The sequence below is a fragment of the Populus alba genome, chromosome 10, assembly GCF_005239225.2.
Source record: "Populus alba chromosome 10, ASM523922v2, whole genome shotgun sequence".
Taxonomy (NCBI): domain Eukaryota; kingdom Viridiplantae; phylum Streptophyta; class Magnoliopsida; order Malpighiales; family Salicaceae; genus Populus; species Populus alba.
This window is the reverse complement of record NC_133293.1, coordinates 21,159,741-21,178,748: the sequence shown is the minus strand read 5'-3', so window position 1 is coordinate 21,178,748 and position 19,008 is coordinate 21,159,741. Positions and strand designations below refer to the sequence as shown.

The window sequence follows — 19,008 nt, the reverse complement described above, 5'->3', positions numbered from 1 at the left end:
TGGGTACTCTTTTCCAGTTTAGACCTTAAACAGATCAATCTTTTTATGTTCTCCAATTCGAGGGCTTTAACATTATTTTTTTATGATCCAATCTTTTTCTAGTTTAGACCTAAATTCGGAATTATACAGGTTTAGGATCCCTGTTCTTTATATTTTTAAATAACAACCTGATATTGGGAAATGATTGCATGCCTTGCCGGAAACTTTATCAAAAGCCTTTCGAGCTGGATCCCTGCTTGTTTTGTAGGGGGTTTTTGGCATTACTTTTGAATATATGTGCTTTTAAAATTATTTTTTAAGGTGTATTTTAATGTTCTAACCGTGCAATGTACTATCAAAAACATCAAATTGAACTAGTTATGGCGACGTACCAACAGGGTCTTACTTCCTTAACCTCTACTTTTGGTGTGAGATTCTATAGGGGAACCAGCTCGAAAGATTATTGTGTTAACGTCTGGATTATCAGGTTAATTCAAGATAACTTGGGTCAAGAATTATTTTTAAAATGGTGTTTTAAAAAAAAAAAATTAAGGAAATTGGTTAGTGTTGATTCGATGGGTTTTGAACTGGCTTGGTCTAAGTTACTGAGAACTTAATTAAATTGATTAAATTTTAAAATGCAGCCTAATTTAATTTCTAAGTCTTGAATTTATCGAAATTCATCAGATAGGTAGACTGGGTTTAAGGTATATACCTTTTAAATTCAAAATCAATTGGCACCCGTAAGAGCCTAAGAGGTCTAATCCGTCATCTATCTATCAGACTTCTTAAAAGTTGGAAGTTACATGATTCCCGCCTAAATTCTGTCGGATTTCCCGCCCTTTATTTTTTTCAAGAACTCTTTACATACAAATTGTCAAATTTCCTTCTCTTTTACACGTTGTTCCGCAGACACAGAAACATCCATACGCTTGTTTACGATCTTCTAGGTAAGTCTCTTTATTCATTCGAAATATTCATTTCTTTTTCGTTGTTTCTTTTCTCTCGCCTTTGAAGATCAATTTGATCTCTCAACAGTTTAGTTTTAGCTTTGTCGATCCACATGTTGCTGTTGTGATTTTCCTCGCAAATTAGTAACTGGGTTGTTTGTTAGTTATCTTTACATCTCAGAACATGGATACATCGAGCCCTTCATTTTTTGTTAACGGGGAGTCATTGCCTCTGTACAATGGGAAAAGGGTTCGAGCTGTGGTTCAAGTCATTCAATCTGATGGTGCAGACACGACTGCAAAATCTACAGATGAACATCAGTTGATTATAAAAGGGTTGCCTGTTATCCCTCCTTTGAAATTTGTTGAAGTGATCGGTATTGCTGACGGCAATCAGTCAGTCCATGCCGAAACATGGACCAACTTCGGCGACGCGTTTGGTACGACTTTCAAGTCACTGGCCAGTCTTTCTTGGTCTCTTTGCTGTTAGCGATTGAATCGTAGCCCGGGTTTGCATCATTTAAGGATTAAGAACATTTTTTTTTTGTTGCAGATGCTGCTTCATACAATCAATTGTGCAAACTTGCAAATGGAGAATTCAAAGCTTTATTTCTTTAGGGAGTTGCATTGTGTCTGCTCACTAGTGGGCAAGCAATGGTTTGTTTCTATGGGAAGTTGTAACATTAAAGACCAGGATTAATGTGGGTTTGTGGAAAAAAAAACCTATCTTGATGGCTCATGTTGTCTGTTCTGATAATGCAAACCGACTCTTTTATATAAATTAAGTGAACTTGGCATCAGTCCAGTCTTTTTGTTTGGCTTTTGTGATGATTTCTTTTGTTATCAAGATTCAAAGAGGAAAGGGCTGGATTACTGGAATTCCCATTAGAGATGCTAATTAGAATATTAATGACATGAAGATCACTTTCATATGGCAATTTTTTATATTCTAATCATTCCAATCAGTACATGGTCAAGTATTGGATCCTCCTCCCAACTCAACAAGGTTTTCGCGTTCAGATGTTCAATTTACAGCGATGATCCTTTAGGGAGTGACATTAATTCAAAAATGTCAGTAATCATCATTCTTGAATTGAATGCCATTGAGCTCTGTTAGATGTATCTATGCATTCATGGCAAAAAGAATTTCAAAGTAAACGTTCATGTGCTCCCCCCATTGGACGGTCCCGAACTGTTTGTGGCCTCACCTGAAAAACAAATCAAGCATAGGTGGGTTTCCTTGTGATCTAGAGTAGATGTCCATTGATAATTACCCGCGTGAAACCCAAAATGAATTCGCATTGAGCGCAAGTTGACTGAAATGAAGCTTTCAAGACATGGGGGACTAGAGATCATGTCCAAAAAATAACAGTACAAGGTACAAACACAAACAGCAAACCAGGTAGTAAAAATGGCAGATAATGGAGTACCCTACTCAATCTACCATGAATGCAGGTTCTTGCATTGTTTGATAAGCGCAACAAGGCATGCTCATTACACTGCTCAATACAGTTCTTCCTCCTTGTGTGTGTGGATCACAGAGTCCGAAGTTGGATATGAGATGCATGTAAGGACGTATCCCTTCTCCATCTGCTTGTCATCGAGGAATGAACCGTCTGATTGGTCCACGGATCCTGAAACCATCATACCAGCACAAGTAGAACAGGCTCCGGCCCTGCAAGAGTATGGGAGCTCCACTCCTGCATTTTCAGCTGAATCAAGGATGTAAGTATCATCAGGGGCGTCAATTTCGTGCTCGCATCCATCTGGCATGATTAGTTTCACTTTGTAAACTGCCATTGCAGATACTTTGAAGGACGAAGACTTCAGGCCAAATGCTTTAGATACGCTCATTGCAGAACCCAAAGCACCCGGGCTCTTGATCAAGGCACATGATCTGCTTGGGCTTGCAACTTTACTTGGGAGTGCGCTTCTGATCATGCATGTTGTGGGAAGTCTCGCGGTTGACATATTTCCACCTGCAAGAGGGCAATTAAGAACATTTAGTGGATACTCAGTTACTGTCAAGCACAGCTTTCTTTCCTTTCATAGCCTCATCGCAGGTTTCAAATACGTAATACTTGCAGGAAATAGACACAATACTTGCCAAGGTAAACGAGAGAATCCAATTGATTCTATCATTGATTCATGAGTAAAAAGAAAGTCCGAACAGTAAAAGGTGCAGTCAGATAAATGATCTATAGCTGCTATGCCACAAAAGGGCAGTGCAAGGGAACGTCCCCAGGAAAATCTTTTTGATGAAGATGATAGTATCACCATTTCTAGATCACGGAGAAAATAGTTTCAGGGAGAACTATATGATAAACACTCGTGACTAATCAATAGGTCTACTCAGCAAGAAACATGCTCAAGAGAAAATAAAAGACCCTTGAGCTTAAAGTGAAAATAATTCCCTTCAAACCATCAAGCCAGGCAAAATCGATTGTTTTTTTTTTCTTTTAAAGGACTCGTGCTCTTCACAAGCTGTATTAGAGACAATTGATTCTTGGCCATCAAAATAATTCCACAATATTTTAGCTGTGACCACAAATTACAGGCAATTCAGAAAATCTTTTTCTACAATCGATGATGACAAGATTTCATCCACTTTTTTGTCATCCGCAACACAAACCCCAAAACCACCCCAGTTGATTTGCTCATACTAGGCTGACTTAAAACAGATTATTACCATGACTTTCACTGCGTTTTTCGATTTGAAAAAAGAAAAAATAAAGTTCCTTGGATCCAAGATGCAGAATTTTATCAAACAACAAGAGTACAAAAGGAAACGAAGAAACTTCTACAGAACATATCAAGATCAGAAAGGACCATATAAAAGCTGACAATAACAGATCAGAGATACAACAAAAACAAAAACAAAAACAAAACAAGATAAATACACCACGTAAAGGAGAGCAAAAGGCAAGAAGAGATCTTACAAGGAAAAATTGACCGATGAGTCCTAGAAAGAAGTTTGAGGGCGGAAAGTTCAAGGGGACCAGAAAAGAGGAGTGTGCCCTACCAAACTCAGACTCAGGATGGCGTGTGTAAAAACATTTGGTGTGTTTTATAGTAAGTTAGGATTTATGTGAGGGTGAGAGAGTGACTCTTGGGAGACATTATTATTAGATAGATTGCATTTTACAAGTACAGTGAATATGGGGAGGATCCTCTCATGGTCTCTGGAATTTAGCAAGATAATAAAAACAGAATTGTAGATTAGGTAGGATAGGTCCCTATCATGGGTCTACCCTCTCTCTCTCTCTCTCTCTCTTTTCTTTTCTTGATCTTGATGTGCCTAGAAATGAAAAACCTTTTTTTCTCTCTTTAATTTCTTTCCATCTTTTTTTTATAGATATGCATGAAGGTAAAAGTAAAACAATGCAAGCATGTGCCTATAATAATTAATAAGCCCCGATTCATATTGTATTTTAAATGGGGTTGGATAAATTTTGAATTTGTTTTTTTTTTATTTTTGGATGATTTTGTTGTGTACATATAAAAAATTATTTTTAATAAAAAAAAATATTATTTTAATATATTTATAAATAAAAAATAATTAATACTACACTTCCAAACACCTAAATTGTTTGTAGATTGATCAATTTTTAAAATTTGAATTACAAATTAAGCTAGGATTTATTTTTATTGAAACACTGTCTAGGCTAAAAAATGTATCAACCAGGCCTCGACCCACCTTTTTAGATCAGCCCGGATTTAATAAATAAATATTAGGCTCATCTATATTAAAGATCTTAGCCCTAACTTCCTCGCTCTCGAGTCTCTGCGCACTAAGGCCTATTTAGGGCGTGTTTGGTATTGTGGTAGTTTTTGTGGTTGCGGTTTGAAAAAAGTAGTTTAATAAAAAGTACTTTTTATGAGGTTGATTTCAAAAAAAGTTGGTGTTTGGTTAAAACTGTGATTGAAGTTGTGGTTTTAAAAAAAAAAAGCAGTTTATTGTGTTTGATTAAAAAACTGTGATTGAAATTATGGTAGAAAAAAAGCAGGTTTGTGTTTGGTAAAAACTATGGTTCAAAAAGCACTTTCCAAAAAAATTGATTTTTTTTTTTTTTGCTTTGAATGAGTATGTTTTTTATGTTTTCAAATCATTTTGATGTGCTTATATAAAAAATAATTTTAAAAAAATAAAAAAAAAATATTATTAGCATGCTTTTTTTAGTGAAAAACACTTCGAAAAGTAACATCAACCACACTCCTAAACACGTAATATGGTTTGTGTTTTATATTTGATTTGAATTAATTAAAAGGACATATATAAACACATATATATAATTTCAAAACATAGATGTTTTGTTATTATGATTACATAACAAAATGAAAAATCCTTATACATTAATGCACTCCTTTACTGGTCCATCAAATTATTTGCAATCAAACTATTTGCAATTTCATCACGTACAAAATCGAAGCTAAAATGCTCAAAAGGTTACATAAATTTATAGTTTTAAAATATAACTATATAGTTTTAACCAGTTAAACTAGACTGGGTTTAATAATAAATGTTAAATATTGAGAATTTGTATGTGAAAGGATTCGAAATGGAATATCTAATAAACTATAAGTACCACAATGAACTTTATCCATCCTACAATCAACAGAAACAAGGATCCATCACTGGTCCGGTCCCAATGAATCCATCCTTCCATGGCAGCAAAACCTCGTAAGAAGAAACTCAACAATGTTTCTATGTCATCTTCATCTTCCACTCGTTTTAGGTACAAGAAAGTTTCTGTCTTTGTTTCCTTGGTCATGATTTTCGGTGTTTTTTATCTGTTGGACGTTTCATCGAGCATTTGGAGTGGTGTTGCTTTTGTTCCTAAACTCTATGCAATTCAAGTCGTCAATGAGTTCCCTCATGATCCCAGTGCCTTCACTCAGGTAAATCCTTTTATGGGTTTTCTTTGTTTTTGCTTGATTTGGATTTATTGTCTTTAATATAATTGTTTGGATCTTTTTGCAAGTCTTGCAGCCTTCGTTCCTATTTCTAATTTAGTTCAATAAAACACTATAAAATTGACAAGGGGAATGCACATTACCTGGTATCTCTTGGTTTTTTTCTGCAACTGTAACAATGGAGGGACAGTCGGTGATGGTTTGTGTTTGAATGGACAAAGGGGAAGAAGCGCTCTGGCGTTGGTGTTAGGTCAAAATAGAAATGGGGTTAGCAAGAAAAGAGAGAGGAGAATAGTTTGGGGAAGGAAATTTGAGTTTTTTAGCTTGTCAAATTGATTTGCAACCGTAATTTTTGAGGTTAAGTTTACTAGGGAAAGTTCGGTGGTGAGAAAGAAGTAAGGAACCGAAGGTTGAAAAACATTGATTTGTGAAATTTTGGATTTGTTGTGACCGTTGGAAAACAAATTGATGAGGGACGACAAAGAGAAGTTGGGAAGTAATTGCAAATTGATGAGGGATCGAGAGAAGCTGGGAAAGTAATTACAAAGAGAAGTTGGGAAAGTAAAAAAAGCAATTGTAAATTGTCGGTGATGAGAGAGAGTAGAAACGCATGAAAAGCAAAAGATATTTGCTTTTCACTTTTTATAATTGAACTGTGATTTTTAATGGAACTCGCATAAAAATAAATTGTGTTTTAAAGTTAACCAAACACATGTTTTACTGTTTTTTTATAAACCGCAACCGCACCAGCTTAGCCAAACATCCACTTAAATGGCCGGATTGTTGAATTCTTTTTTTTTTTCTTTTTTACAATAAAATTATTAACTAATATTCTAAAACAACATGTAGGAATGTTTTTTTTTTTTTTTTATAAGGAAAACACTATCTATCATTCTCTCAAAACATGCTATTACTTGAACGTTTCAAATTGAATTCAAATTTTAAGGAAAAACAGGGATAAATGGGGAAAAAAAAGTTTCTTAAGAATGCAATGATTTCTCCCATAATAGGCTGTAAATAATTTTTTAACAGGTCCAAGATTCCGTTTTTCCTCCATTAACGCATAAGGTGTTGGCAGTCAGCAACCGGGTGCGGGTCGGGATTCTTGCAACCCTGCTTTTTTAAAACCCTAAACTCTGAACAAAACAGGTTTTGCCTTCTCATACAGCACAAGACACGCAAAAGGCTGCTGCAGCAGCAGAGAGCGAGAGAGATATAGAGAGTTGTCATAAACCCATCAAAAAATAAAGGGTCAGTAAGAGATGGCTCAGTTGAAGGCAGTATCATCATCTTCATCCCTCAATCTCCCTGTTCATGTCCCTAAGAGAGGTACGAACTCCCCACCTTTTCTGTCTCTGTGATGATTTTGATACACTGGGAGTGATTTTCTTTAAACTAATATACACGACTGGATATTGTTTGCCAGATTTGTTTCTGTGTAGTAACAATGTATCTTTTGCAAAGAAGTCAGCTTTGTTTCAAGAGGTATAGCATTTCTTTTGAAGTGTTATGTTTGGTTGGTTTCTCCTTTTAGTTTTTGCATTGACGGGCTCTTTTTGTTTCTGATTTTCTCTTTGTTTGCAGTTGGGGGCTAGAAAGAGTGAGGTTCAGGGTGATGCGGTTGTGAGCAATAGAGGGAATGCTCTTCGAGTTCATTGCAATAAAGGTGAACTTTAATTGCTATTTTTTCTGGGTTTTTGTCATGTTTGACGATTTAAAGTTATTAACTTGGTTCTATTTGGAATGGGAATTCAATATCATTTCTAAATTTTCAATCTTTAACGGTTTTTTTTTTTTAAATTGTAGAGTTTTGTATATGCTAAGTTTTACTAGAAAAAGTTATTGCGATTTATTTCTTCAATGTTTTTCTTTTCTTACACTGGACAGGAATGCAATCTATAGTTGAATCTTGATAAGTCTTTTAGTTTTTTCAAGATTCTGCTTTTATGTATCTTAAAGCAACCAAATTAGTGTAGATGCTAACGTGGATAGTTTAGTTTTAATGGGGTCCAAATATGAACTTGTTACGTTTTTGAATTGGAGCTCCTTTACTTTTTAATCTTTGTAACTGTTTTATCATGCATGCAATACATTTCACTAGAAACGTAGTAGTGATTTATTTATCCAGTAGTTTTATTTTAGCTTGATATGCAGGGATTCAAGTAGTAGCATCCAGTGATAAAGTTACAGAGGTTAATGAAGCTACAAAGACTAAAGGACTGAGAGGAAAATTAAACAAGGTTGTTTTAGCCTATAGTGGTGGCTTAGACACCTCAGTTATTGTCCCATGGCTACGGTATGCCCCTTGCTTTATGTTTGATAACTAGGCTTTTCTGACTAATGATGCTCATGGTTCATGAGCCTTAAGCTTCTGTTTTTGTTTAATTAGGAAAATTTGGAACATGGATGGAAGTTTTATACCAGCTCCATATGATAGTGTTTAGAATAAGTACAAAGGAAATGCACGTGTGCACTGTTTATGCATGTGTGATCATATTAAAACACATGCTTTTGGGACATCCTGGTAGTCTAATCTGGGGTTGGCGAAAAGATGCACAGTTTGATTAGCTCAACCAGATAGTAGGGAATGTTGTTGCTATGTCATTTGTATGCCATATGGTGGGTGGCATATTTCTTCTTACTAGCAGAATTACTCTTTGTTTATTTTGCTTCCTGTCGTTATGCATTGCAGCTTCTCAGTGTTTTAGCCTGCCCTTTTCTTTTGAAACAATTTTTTTTTTTTTTTGCCAGCGTTCCCTGTTATAATTTTTTCAATTATTTTGTGCTTTCAGGGAGAATTATGGTTGCGAGGTTGTTTGCTTCACTGCTGATGTTGGTCAGGTTTGTAAATAGTAGAAAAAATTATTAAATTCATAATATTTGATTTGCTTAAGAATATTGACTATTTCTCCTACGAATCATTTTGTCTGGTTTTATCAATTATGGTACCCATATTTATACATGTGCTTGATATAGATTTTTCATTTTGTAGGGAGTAGGGGAATTGGAAGGCTTGGAACAAAAGGCTAAGGCTAGTGGTGCTTGTCAGTTAGTGGTGAAGGACCTGCAGGAGGAATTTGTGAGAGATTTCATTTTTCCTTGCTTGCGAGCAGGTGCCATCTATGAGCGGAAATACTTGTTGGGGACGTCAATGGCACGCCCTGTTATTGCAAAGGTTGGCTATTCCTCAAAGAGCGTTGTTGTTTCCTTGTTGTAGATTTTTTACCCAAACATTAAGATAAACATCTGATGCATGATAATAATGTGTGTTTTGCCTTTTTCTGATCTTTTATCTTCTGACTTCAAATTTATTGTTTCAGAGAAGCAATTTCTGTTATCTAAATAAGTATAGATACCCACAGTTTTGTGGAGTGTTTCTCTACTGTTCTTTGTTATCTAGAATATGCATTGCATCATGACACTTGTATGTCAGTGACTAAGCATCATATTTTTAATTATGCTGTGACAGGCCATGGTAGATGTTGCAAAAGAAGTTGGAGCTGATGCTGTTGCTCATGGATGCACTGGAAAAGGAAATGATCAGGCATGCCTCACAAATAGATCCAACTTAACCAACACTCGTGCATTTCCTTCAAGTGTTAACTTTTTTGGCCTTTTTATCTATTCAGGTTCGCTTTGAGCTCACCTTCTTTGCACTAAATCCTGAACTAAATGTTGTGGCTCCTTGGCGGGAATGGGATATCACAGGAAGAGAAGACGCCATTGAATATGCTAAGAAGCACAATGTACCCGTCCCAGTGACAAAAAAATCCATATATAGCAGGGACAGGAACTTGTGGCACCTGAGCCATGAGGTTAGTATTTGTTCTTCAAACTGCTTTCAAGGAAAAATTGAAGTTCTTGTTAAATAATATTAATTCAGAAAGCCATGTGCTAAGCTTGTTGAAGGTAGAAAACAACTTGTTGATTTTAAGTCACAATTAAGACTCCTTTTGCTGTCAGCTCTAATTTTTTTTCTCCCCCACACTTGCTCATTTTCTTTGTCTGCTGATTTTCATGCTTAGCAGACACCTCGAAACCTTATAATTTTGTAGATATACATGCACGATGTTTGTTTGAATACTATCTGCTTAAATTCTCTAACTGATCATTCGGTTGTTAATTTGTTTTCTAAATATTATCTGCTTCTCTCTCTAAAGGGTGACATTCTGGAAGACCCTGCTAATGAGCCAAAGGAAGATATGTACATGATGTCCACTAGTCCAGAAGATGCACCTGAGAAACCTGAGTGAGTCCCTTGTTAAATTCTCAGTTCAACTAATCTGAGAGTAGCATTGATCAAGTTATAACCCCAAGTTTGCATTTTTTCTCCATGTGCTTGATTCTTTCAGATATGTAGAAATCGGGATAGTGGCTGGCCTTCCTGTTTCAGTAAATGGGGAGAAGCTTTCCCCTGCTTCTCTGCTTTCCTGCCTCAATGAGATTGGTGGGAAACATGGTATTGGCCGGGTTGACATGGTTGAGAACCGACTTGTTGGTATGAAAAGCCGTGGAGTATATGAAACTCCTGGAGGCACCATTCTCTTCACTGCTGTACGTGAGCTGGAGTCATTAACACTAGATCGAGAAACAATGCAAGTTAAAGATTCACTTGCTCTCAAGTATGCTGAGCTAGTGTATGCAGGCAGGTGGTTTGACCCACTGCGTGAATCCATGGATGCATTTATGGAGAAGATCACAGAGACAACGACTGGTTCAATCAGACTTAAGCTGTACAAAGGATCCGTATCGGTAGTTAGCCGGACAAGCCCCAAAAGCCTGTATAGAGAAGACATATCCTCCTTTGAGAGTGGGCAGATATATGATCAGGCTGATGCTGCTGGATTTATTCGGCTCTATGGTCTTCCAATGAGGGTTAGGGCAATGCTAGAGAAGGGCATCTAATATGATTGTTCTTGTGGTCTACCGTTCTGGTGTCATCCCGGTTCATTCTGCTGTTTCAGTACTTTAGGCAATCATGCTGATGGATTAGTTTTTATGCTGACTTTCTTATATAAAAGTTTTTTTTTGAAAAGTAAATTTCAGGAAATTAAATTTTGGAAAAATAAATTATTTTTTTATGTTTAGTAATATGATGAAAAATAATAAATTTAAAAATATTTTGCAGTATTTGGTTATGTCATGAAAAATAAGTTAGAATATGCTTATTAATGTTTTATTTTTTTTAAGTTTATTAAAATAATGAAAAATAAATTTTACAAATTAAAAAGTTGAATGAGAATGAAATTAAAAAAATATATATAATTTTATAAATTATTTCAAATAAAATAAATAATAATTAAAATAATAGAGATCAAATCTAAAACATAAAAAAATCTTAAGAAATTAAAATAATAATAATTAACATTTCATAAATTATTTTGAATAAAATAAGTAACAATTAAAAAATAAGAATTAAATTTGATAGATAAAAAATTTAAATCAAAAAAATATTTGGAAAAAACAAATAACAATTATAAAAATGAGGATAAAAATTAAATTCTAGAGGATGAAATTAAAAAAAAAATATTCAAAACAATATATATATATATATATATATATATATATATATATATATATATATATAGCAATTAAAAGTTTGAAGATCAAATTTGATATAATCAGCAAATAACATGACATTTTTAAATTTTTCATAACTTCCGAAAAGTGTTTTTCACCTAAAATAAAAGGAAAATGTTTTTCTAAAAACCAAACCAAATTTTTTTTTAACTGGAAAATTGACTAACTTTTTTAATATTAAATAAACACAACCAAATTTAAAAAATAATTTTTTAAAAAACAAACGAAGGCTTAAATGTATTCTTTAGCACATGTTTGGCAAGCAGGGTACTTGGGATGTGGAGCTGGCAATGTGAAGGGTGATCAACTTAGGATGTGAATTTCAGCCATTGACATGGTGTTGGTGAAGATGTAGGCATTCATGTTTGGATAACTAATTATATTCTTGTGCATGTGGCATCCATCTGAAGAGATAATGTTAATGCATCAACAATACATTATTAGAAAGTGAAAATTGTGCGTTCCTTGTGAAATACAAAACTTAGATTACACGAAGAAATAGAAAGGCAATTCGAAGAAAAAAAAACCTAACCTAGAAAATCCACAACATTGACTTGTGGAGGCGGCATGGATGCTATCAAGGTTTCTATACTTCACCCCAATTTCATCCATCTCATCACAAACGCAACTTCAAATCCACTGGTTTCTCAAAATCAGTGTTGCCGTCCGATTTTCTACCCAAGAAACTGTTGATATCGCTGTAGTTTCCTGTATAGGAATTGGTGATCAGGTTCAAGCCAACCGAATCAAGAATTTTTTTTGTGATTCGACCAGCTTTTTGAGACCCATCATCATTAACATCATGCAGATTTTTTCTCTTCTTCCCAATCTGTTCCTTCTCAACAACTTGATTCACAGCCTGCAACTGCCTATCCAAGATTTTCAAAACATCCACCAAAGACTCCTCAGGTAAGAGCTCAAACCTTGCGTCCCAAGTTTCAAAAACATGAGGTGCCTTGTCGACAACCTTCTCCTTGCCCTTCTCACCTTCATTGCTTTCATTCTTCATTGTTGTTTGGGCTTTGTAAGCCATGAGAACATCAACAGCCCTCTCCTCTTCTTCTGGCCATGTTTCAGTGGAGCCATCAGGATTAACACAGACTAGGCAAACAGGAACGTCGCACAATGTTGCAAGCTCACTTGCTTTCTTCCTTAGGGTTTGCTTCCTCTCCTCATAAGACTTGTTCTTTATGGGCGGTGCCTTGTTCTCTTTGAGTGTTGTCATCGTGGATTAATTCTTGATTTCTTGCAGAGATAACAACGAAAAAACGTAGCAAGCTGCTTGTTTATAATAAATAAATAAAAGATTCAAAGATAAACAATGTGTTGTTGAATTATATAAATGCTGGAAAGAGTGATTTTAATTAACCCTTGTAGAATTAGGAAATCCGACTGTAATTAGGAGTCTGAAAAAGGAAATAATTTCTTTATTTATTTATTCAAAATAATTTTCGAATTTCCCTGTTTGGGGAATTTAAAGTCGGTTTTCTTGTGGAGAAAAAAATTATTCATCCTGTTTTGAATTATTTCAATAATAACGAAAATCTAAGAAATCTTAAATAATAAAAAGAATTCAAATTCACTAATTTTCCGCATGTCATTATGCATGTAGTCAAGATGATAAAAAAAATTATTGTTTATTTTAATTTCAATAATTTCTTTTTAAAAAGAAAAAAATCAAGTAATTGAGTTTTTAAAGCTGAGGTTAAAGAATATATTTGTACACAAAAGGTTTTTTTTTTTTTTTTTTCATTTTATCAAAGTGTTAAGCTTTATATATATTAATTCAAAGTCGATAGAAATTGAACCAGATGAATTTAGAAGGATTAGTTATTTTATAATTATTTTATTTAATAAATTGTAAAGTAAATAATGTATATATATTATTGCACTTAATTTAAAATTCAATCTAAAAACAAAACAATATGCTTTTAATATTAACACCAACCCACCCACATATTTATATATTAGTTTACTGATCGTGATATGCTAAGAGTTAAATTAATTTTTTTTTTTTAAATATCTAAGTTATGAGAGATTTCTTGATATTATTATTAATTTCGACAAAGAGTTAAATTTGAAACTTCTAACTCGGGTCCTTGTAGAATCTAAATTTCTAACTAAATTATATGAGATTTTTTTAATGTAACTTAATTAATTTAACAGGTCTTAAAATATAAAAAAATAATATAAAAAAATAATATAAAAAACAAAGATCAAATGCTTGAATTTAAAAGTAACTTGGGCCACCGTTAAAATAAAGTTTATTTTTTTTTTGTATTGAGACAATTTTGTTTTGAATTATTTCAATAAAAAAAATTTCTTAAATAATATAAAGAATTCAAATTCACTACTTTTCTGTATTTTCTGAATATCATTATGAATGCATACAAGATGATAAAAAATAAATGTTTATTGATTCCAGTTAATTCGTCAAATTTATAATATGAGTTATGGATTTTAATAAATTCAATAATATTTGTTTTATTTTAATTATATAAAAAATAAAAAGATAATTCAAAATTAATCTACTATTAAATGATAAAATTTTTAAAAAATAATATTTGTTTTTTTTTATCAAAAATCTAATATTAAAGATTTTTTCAAAAGAAAACAAGCAAGGATAGATGTGCAAGCTTAAGTGGCCCAATATATCAGGCTTTAAAAAAACCATAATTATTGAATTTTTCTTCTTGAATAGAATCTCTTGAAACTAAATTTAATTATTTTATTGTTTGTATCATAACAACCAAATACTTTTTTTTTTGTTTCATAGTTTTACAACAATTTTCTCTCCATTCTCTTATTTAAAGATAAAACAATTTAATAAAGTTTTTTTTATCAAAATAAAAATTATTTTATATTTAGAATAAGCCATATTTTTTTTTGTATTTTAATTTAATGTTTAATTTTATATAATTAAAGCAAGAAGATTTACTGCTCATTTAATCTACGGCCAACCTTATATATTTTTTTTTTTTTAGTTTTTGTTAATAAACTATATATTCCCAAAATCCAACAAAATATGCAAAATCAAATTTTGATCCTTTCACGCCTCAACTTTTCAGATTTTTCCAATAGAGAAAAACAGGGAGAGCACTGAAAAATGGCAGCTTCCAGAGCATCCAAACTTTTCGCAGCAGCAGCGGAGGCGGTAGGTTCCTCAGCCCGAAAACAAGTTCTAAGCTTGACGGACGCCGCCGCTACCAGAATCCGGGACCTCTTGCAGCAGCGCAAACGCCCTTTTCTCCGCCTCGGCGTCAAAGCTCGTGGCTGCAATGGCTTGTCATACACTCTTAATTATGCAGGTTCTGCTATAAACCCTAAATTTTTGTTTCATTGGTTCATTAAAATTATAAAGACTGAAACTTTTGAGTTTTGGTTTGATGGAATTTGATCGGATAATTATAAAGTTTGAGATGTTTTTGGTTTGATTTGAGAAGTTAGGTTTTTTTGGGGTTTGTATTTGTTGGTTTGTGATTAATTTGGATTCTGGGAAATGGTTTGTTTTTTGGGTTTGAAGGAAAGTTTGTTAATTTTTGTGTGTTTTGATTGAAATGTGCAGATGAGAAAGGGAAATTTGATGAATTAGTTGAAGATAAAGGGGTGAAGATATTGATTGACCCAAAGGCGCTGATGCATGTTATTGGAACCAGGATGGATTTTGTTGATGACAAGCTCAGGTAAAGGTTAATTTCTGAGGTTGAATTTCTTTGCATGTATAGTAGTAATACATACATTAGAGTATATGTTGCCCATAATTTGTCCCCTTTTCAGAATTCTTAGCTTGAATTCCCGTTGTGTATATCGTGATTTCCCCCCTAATATGGCGCAAATTAGCTCCATTTGTGAAGGCAGTTGGCAGTTGAATTTTGTAGTTGACATCAAATGTCCCCATGTTCATGCATTCGAGGATGTGGTTTATTTCTAGGCTTGCATTGTTGTTTTTGAGTCCATTAATTTCAGATTTGAGTGCTGGAGGAAAAATCAAGGCACCCCACCCTGCCCCGATCCCCCATCTCTCGAAAGAATGATGATTCAATCCTTTTGATTTGTTGTTTTTGCCTGTACTGAATGGGTATCTTTTATTTGTAACCTGTGCAGATCTGAGTTTATTTTCATCAATCCCAACTCCAAAGGGCAGTGTGGTTGTGGAGAGTCGTTTATGACAAGAAGTAGTTCAGCAACCGCTAAAGGTGGTGGTAGTTAAGAACAATATCAGGTGCATGAACAAATAATAACATCACTGTACCGGTGACGACAATACCAAAGCAATCAAATTTACGTGATCAGCATTCCTTTTTCTCATTTTAGATGGATACTGGATAATTTGTAGTGTACACTATGAGGATTATCTCTTGTATGCTGAGTTCAACGGTGTAGATTTTCTAATTTTTTTGTATCTATAACAGTCTGAAAATTCTTTGTTTGAAATAAGAGAACTGGTGTACTCTTCCTTGTCGATTATTTTGATCGTACATTGAACAATTTCATTGTTGTGAAACATGCCTGATGCAGTTATTTTTTGTCATGAAATCCCAGGCACCTAAAATGCCTGTTTGGTTTCAAGCCACTCATGTTTGGGTGTAAATCTTGCTGAATAGCCTATGTCTCTGCTGTGATTGGTGTAAGGAATACACGTTGGATCTGATTAAAATTCACACTGGAGATGGGAGGCTTCTTCATGGTCAGGAAATGCTGAAGAGAGGAAACAGCCAAGTTTCAATAGTTGTTTAAAGCTTTTGCTGGCAGTTGTACTTTGGCTCGTTCGAACTACGCTTATTATAGCAATAGTTCCTGAAACTCAGTTAACATGACCACTGCCTGCAATGCCACCACTGCACAGCTGTTAGGCTCTTGGGTTGGGTGGTTGCAAACGGCTATATTTCAGTGCCTACATTGTTAATTACACAATCAGATGAGGCGGCAAACACATTAAGGGACTGAAAGTTATTGGAACATCTAAACCTATTTTCATTATGCTGGCAAACGTGACATTGAACTAAAAGATTTTCGACCTCGGATAACCCTCTCAAGCCAAAACTGCCCGCCAGTTCCAAACCTGGGGCGGGCAAAAGCAGGAAAGCAGCACAGTACTTTCAAATATACCGTTATGCATTCCAAAACACGGTGAAATAAAATGGGAAATTGCCTGCCAACAAAATATCAAAAAATTCGTTGGAAATCATAATTTTTCGCTAATAGCACCAGCAAGCATCAAGATTGAAAATGTCTACACTTAGTAGTTCAAGACCCCTATTCAGTTTCAAATTCAACCTGTTCATTAACAGTTGACGTAGCAAGTCCACATCATTAACAATCATGTCCACAGATCACATTTTGATATCCAAACAGAATCACAGAGCTAGATTTTAACAAATTAATCACGCGGGAAAAGGAATAGCAGTGTTATAAGCCACATGTGTGCTACATAAAACAACAGTCTGCAGCACATTAATGATGCATGCTAATCACTTCTGTTTTTTGGCCTATCATATCGTGAGCGTCCAGACGCAGTTGACAGAATGGCAGAACTTGTGTTCACTTCATTTCCCTTAGGAGTAGATAACCGGTGCTTTGACCATTCTTCCAAGGCATTATAATGCACAGAGTTCATTGAAATACAAGGTCGTCTTTCTCTTATGAACTGCTCAGCCTTTTTCCAGTCTTCCACCACGCCCAGGGCCACCAACAGTGCGGACATCACAGCAACACTTCTTCCATGACCTAAAGGGACGATAAGCTATTAGTTGTGCAACAAATGCAAAAAGATAAACCAAAAATGGGTAATCTGGTTCGAGCTTGGGATGCTTCAAGGAAAATAATAAGGCCATCAGATGAACAGAATAAGAAAATATCAATATCTCATGCCCCTAAGTTGTGATGAAGCCATCGTATGATGAGACCACAATGCATTCCACAATTTCTAATAACAATTTACATTAACTATGATCCTACAAAAGCATTCCACAATTTCTAATAACAACTTCCATTAACCAAAAATGGGTAATCTGGTTCGAGCTTGGGATGCTTCAAGGAAAATAATAAGGCCATCAGATGAACAGAATAAGAAAATATCAATATCTCATGCCCCTAAGTTGTGATGAAGCCATCGTATGATGAGACCACAATGCATTCCACAATTTCTAATAACAATTTACATTAACTATGATCCTACAAAAGCATTCCACAATTTCTAAAAACAACTTCCATTAACTATGATCCTACAAATCATTGATCGATATCAAAAAATGACGATTTTTTCATTTATTTTCTTCACTTTTGATAACCAGGATCTATTTTGTTACAAGGTTGTTCATGAATCATGATACCACAAGAAGGAATGTCTTACATACTACATAGTACTATGATATGAAAATCTCTTCAGATAACCACACAGCCTTGGCTTGGAACTAAAACAAGCGACTAGCAAATTAGACGGGTAAAGGTCACACCTGAAGCTCTGCATATATCTATGCAATCACAAAAATGCTAACACTTTAACTACTGATTACCTTTACCTAGATAAAACAATTTGCAAGTAAACCACCACTATGATATGAAAGAACAGACTGCAAGCATCAAATGATTCGCAAAAAAGGGATTTCAGCACAGCAAAATCAAACAATTACAGTCAATCAATATACAGATTAACAACACAAAATGCAGAAAAATTGTCTAATAGCACCCCCCATGTAATATATATAAGAAAAGGACAGGTCTTGACAATCAAATCATACCATAAGCACAGTGAATGAAAACAGGCCTGTTCTGAGCTCTTTTTCTGCAAGCCCACTTGACAGCAGATTCAATCTCTCCAGGCTGAGGTGCCCTGGTATCCCAAGTTGGAAGACACAAATAAGAATGCCCTTTAAACTCTTCCTTTCTTGGAAACTCACAAGTACAATCTATAATAGCAGGATTACCAGGTGGCAACTTATCAACTGAATAAGGCCAACCACCAACATAAACACCCTCACAAATCTCATTATAAGGCTCTTCACCACTAGTAAACCTACGTAGAAATGAAAATAATCTAACAAAATACAAGTACGGACTAAAAATTATAAGAGACCAAATAGGAAAAGTCCCATCTGGGTTTTTGGATAAAAGCATAGGGAGGTTGATTGATGGATGAGAAGCTAGTGATACCAGTAATGATACTAATGAGGCATACAAGAATGGTAATGATGATAAAGTGAAATCAAGATTTTTAAGAGATACAAAGATGAGGAACAACACTGTTGCTTTTAACCCCAACAAGACTGATATACCTACACCCATCTTTTGGTTCTGCAAGATTGAGGAGAAAACATGAAAATGAAATCAAGAATTGAGTGGCATTCAATGGATTCTTTGTTGCTTTTAGGGTCCGGGGAAGGATCTTGAGGGAGAAGATACCAAGAAAGACAGGTAAAGGTAACAGATATATAATGTTTTTAGTGAAAAGAGAAATTACCGTGTAGTTTCTTAGGTTCAGAACTAAAAGGACTGATCACGGTTCAGAAGATATTTTTTTGTTTTTGTATTTTAAAATTATTTTTTTAAAAAAATATTTTTTATTTTAAAATATTTTTATATATTT

General features: G+C 34.4%; 6 protein-coding genes across 8 annotated transcripts; 3 read left to right on the top strand and 3 right to left on the bottom strand.

Annotated features, from left to right (window-relative positions):
• Positions 1 to 131: 131 nt before the first annotated feature.
• On the top strand, positions 132 to 1,982 carry LOC118060085 (replication protein A 14 kDa subunit B-like). Of its 2 annotated transcripts, none has more exons than XM_035073215.2 (3): positions 132 to 929; positions 1,111 to 1,369; positions 1,483 to 1,982. In XM_035073215.2, the coding sequence occupies exons 2-3, from the start codon at positions 1,114 to 1,116 to the stop codon at positions 1,545 to 1,547; spliced, it is 321 nt and encodes a 106-aa protein (XP_034929106.1). In that variant the 5' UTR covers positions 132 to 929; positions 1,111 to 1,113; the 3' UTR covers positions 1,548 to 1,982. The 2 variants fall into 2 exon arrangements, with proteins under 2 accessions (XP_034929106.1, XP_034929105.1); XM_035073214.2 differs by having other exon boundaries at positions 1,094 to 1,369; positions 1,483 to 1,918.
• Positions 1,983 to 2,210: 228 nt separating this feature from the next.
• LOC118060083 (ferredoxin, root R-B1) lies at positions 2,211 to 4,061 on the bottom strand. 2 transcript variants are annotated; one of them, XM_035073211.2, is made up of 2 exons: positions 3,869 to 4,061; positions 2,211 to 2,908 (listed from the first exon to the last, which is right to left on the bottom strand). In XM_035073211.2, exon 2 carries the CDS (start codon positions 2,898 to 2,900, stop codon positions 2,433 to 2,435), a length of 468 nt encoding a protein of 155 aa, XP_034929102.1. In that variant the 5' UTR covers positions 2,901 to 2,908; positions 3,869 to 4,061; the 3' UTR covers positions 2,211 to 2,432. The 2 variants fall into 2 exon arrangements, with proteins under 2 accessions (XP_034929102.1, XP_073268178.1); XM_073412077.1 differs by lacking the exon at positions 3,869 to 4,061 and adding an exon at positions 3,619 to 3,809.
• A 2,818-nt stretch (positions 4,062 to 6,879) lies between these two features.
• Positions 6,880 to 10,924, top strand: LOC118060082 (argininosuccinate synthase, chloroplastic). The gene is made up of 10 exons (XM_035073210.2): positions 6,880 to 7,172; positions 7,270 to 7,328; positions 7,428 to 7,509; positions 7,998 to 8,139; positions 8,636 to 8,684; positions 8,836 to 9,018; positions 9,313 to 9,387; positions 9,473 to 9,658; positions 10,004 to 10,092; positions 10,196 to 10,924. The coding sequence occupies exons 1-10, from the start codon at positions 7,106 to 7,108 to the stop codon at positions 10,746 to 10,748; spliced, it is 1,485 nt and encodes a 494-aa protein (XP_034929101.1). The 5' UTR covers positions 6,880 to 7,105; the 3' UTR covers positions 10,749 to 10,924.
• Positions 10,925 to 11,595: 671 nt separating this feature from the next.
• LOC118060081 (agamous-like MADS-box protein AGL103) lies at positions 11,596 to 12,662 on the bottom strand. The gene has a single exon (XM_035073209.2). It carries the CDS (start codon positions 12,646 to 12,648, stop codon positions 12,040 to 12,042), a length of 609 nt encoding a protein of 202 aa, XP_034929100.1. The 5' UTR covers positions 12,649 to 12,662; the 3' UTR covers positions 11,596 to 12,039.
• A 1,778-nt stretch (positions 12,663 to 14,440) lies between these two features.
• On the top strand, positions 14,441 to 15,890 carry LOC118060080 (iron-sulfur assembly protein IscA-like 1, mitochondrial). Its single transcript, XM_035073208.2, has 3 exons — positions 14,441 to 14,731; positions 14,989 to 15,106; positions 15,528 to 15,890. The coding sequence occupies exons 1-3, from the start codon at positions 14,530 to 14,532 to the stop codon at positions 15,631 to 15,633; spliced, it is 426 nt and encodes a 141-aa protein (XP_034929099.1). The 5' UTR covers positions 14,441 to 14,529; the 3' UTR covers positions 15,634 to 15,890.
• A 792-nt stretch (positions 15,891 to 16,682) lies between these two features.
• LOC118060079 (uncharacterized) lies at positions 16,683 to 18,941 on the bottom strand. Its single transcript, XM_035073207.2, has 2 exons — positions 18,164 to 18,941; positions 16,683 to 17,150 (listed from the first exon to the last, which is right to left on the bottom strand). Exons 1-2 carry the CDS (start codon positions 18,705 to 18,707, stop codon positions 16,891 to 16,893), a joined length of 804 nt encoding a protein of 267 aa, XP_034929098.1. The 5' UTR covers positions 18,708 to 18,941; the 3' UTR covers positions 16,683 to 16,890.
• Positions 18,942 to 19,008: the final 67 nt, after the last annotated feature.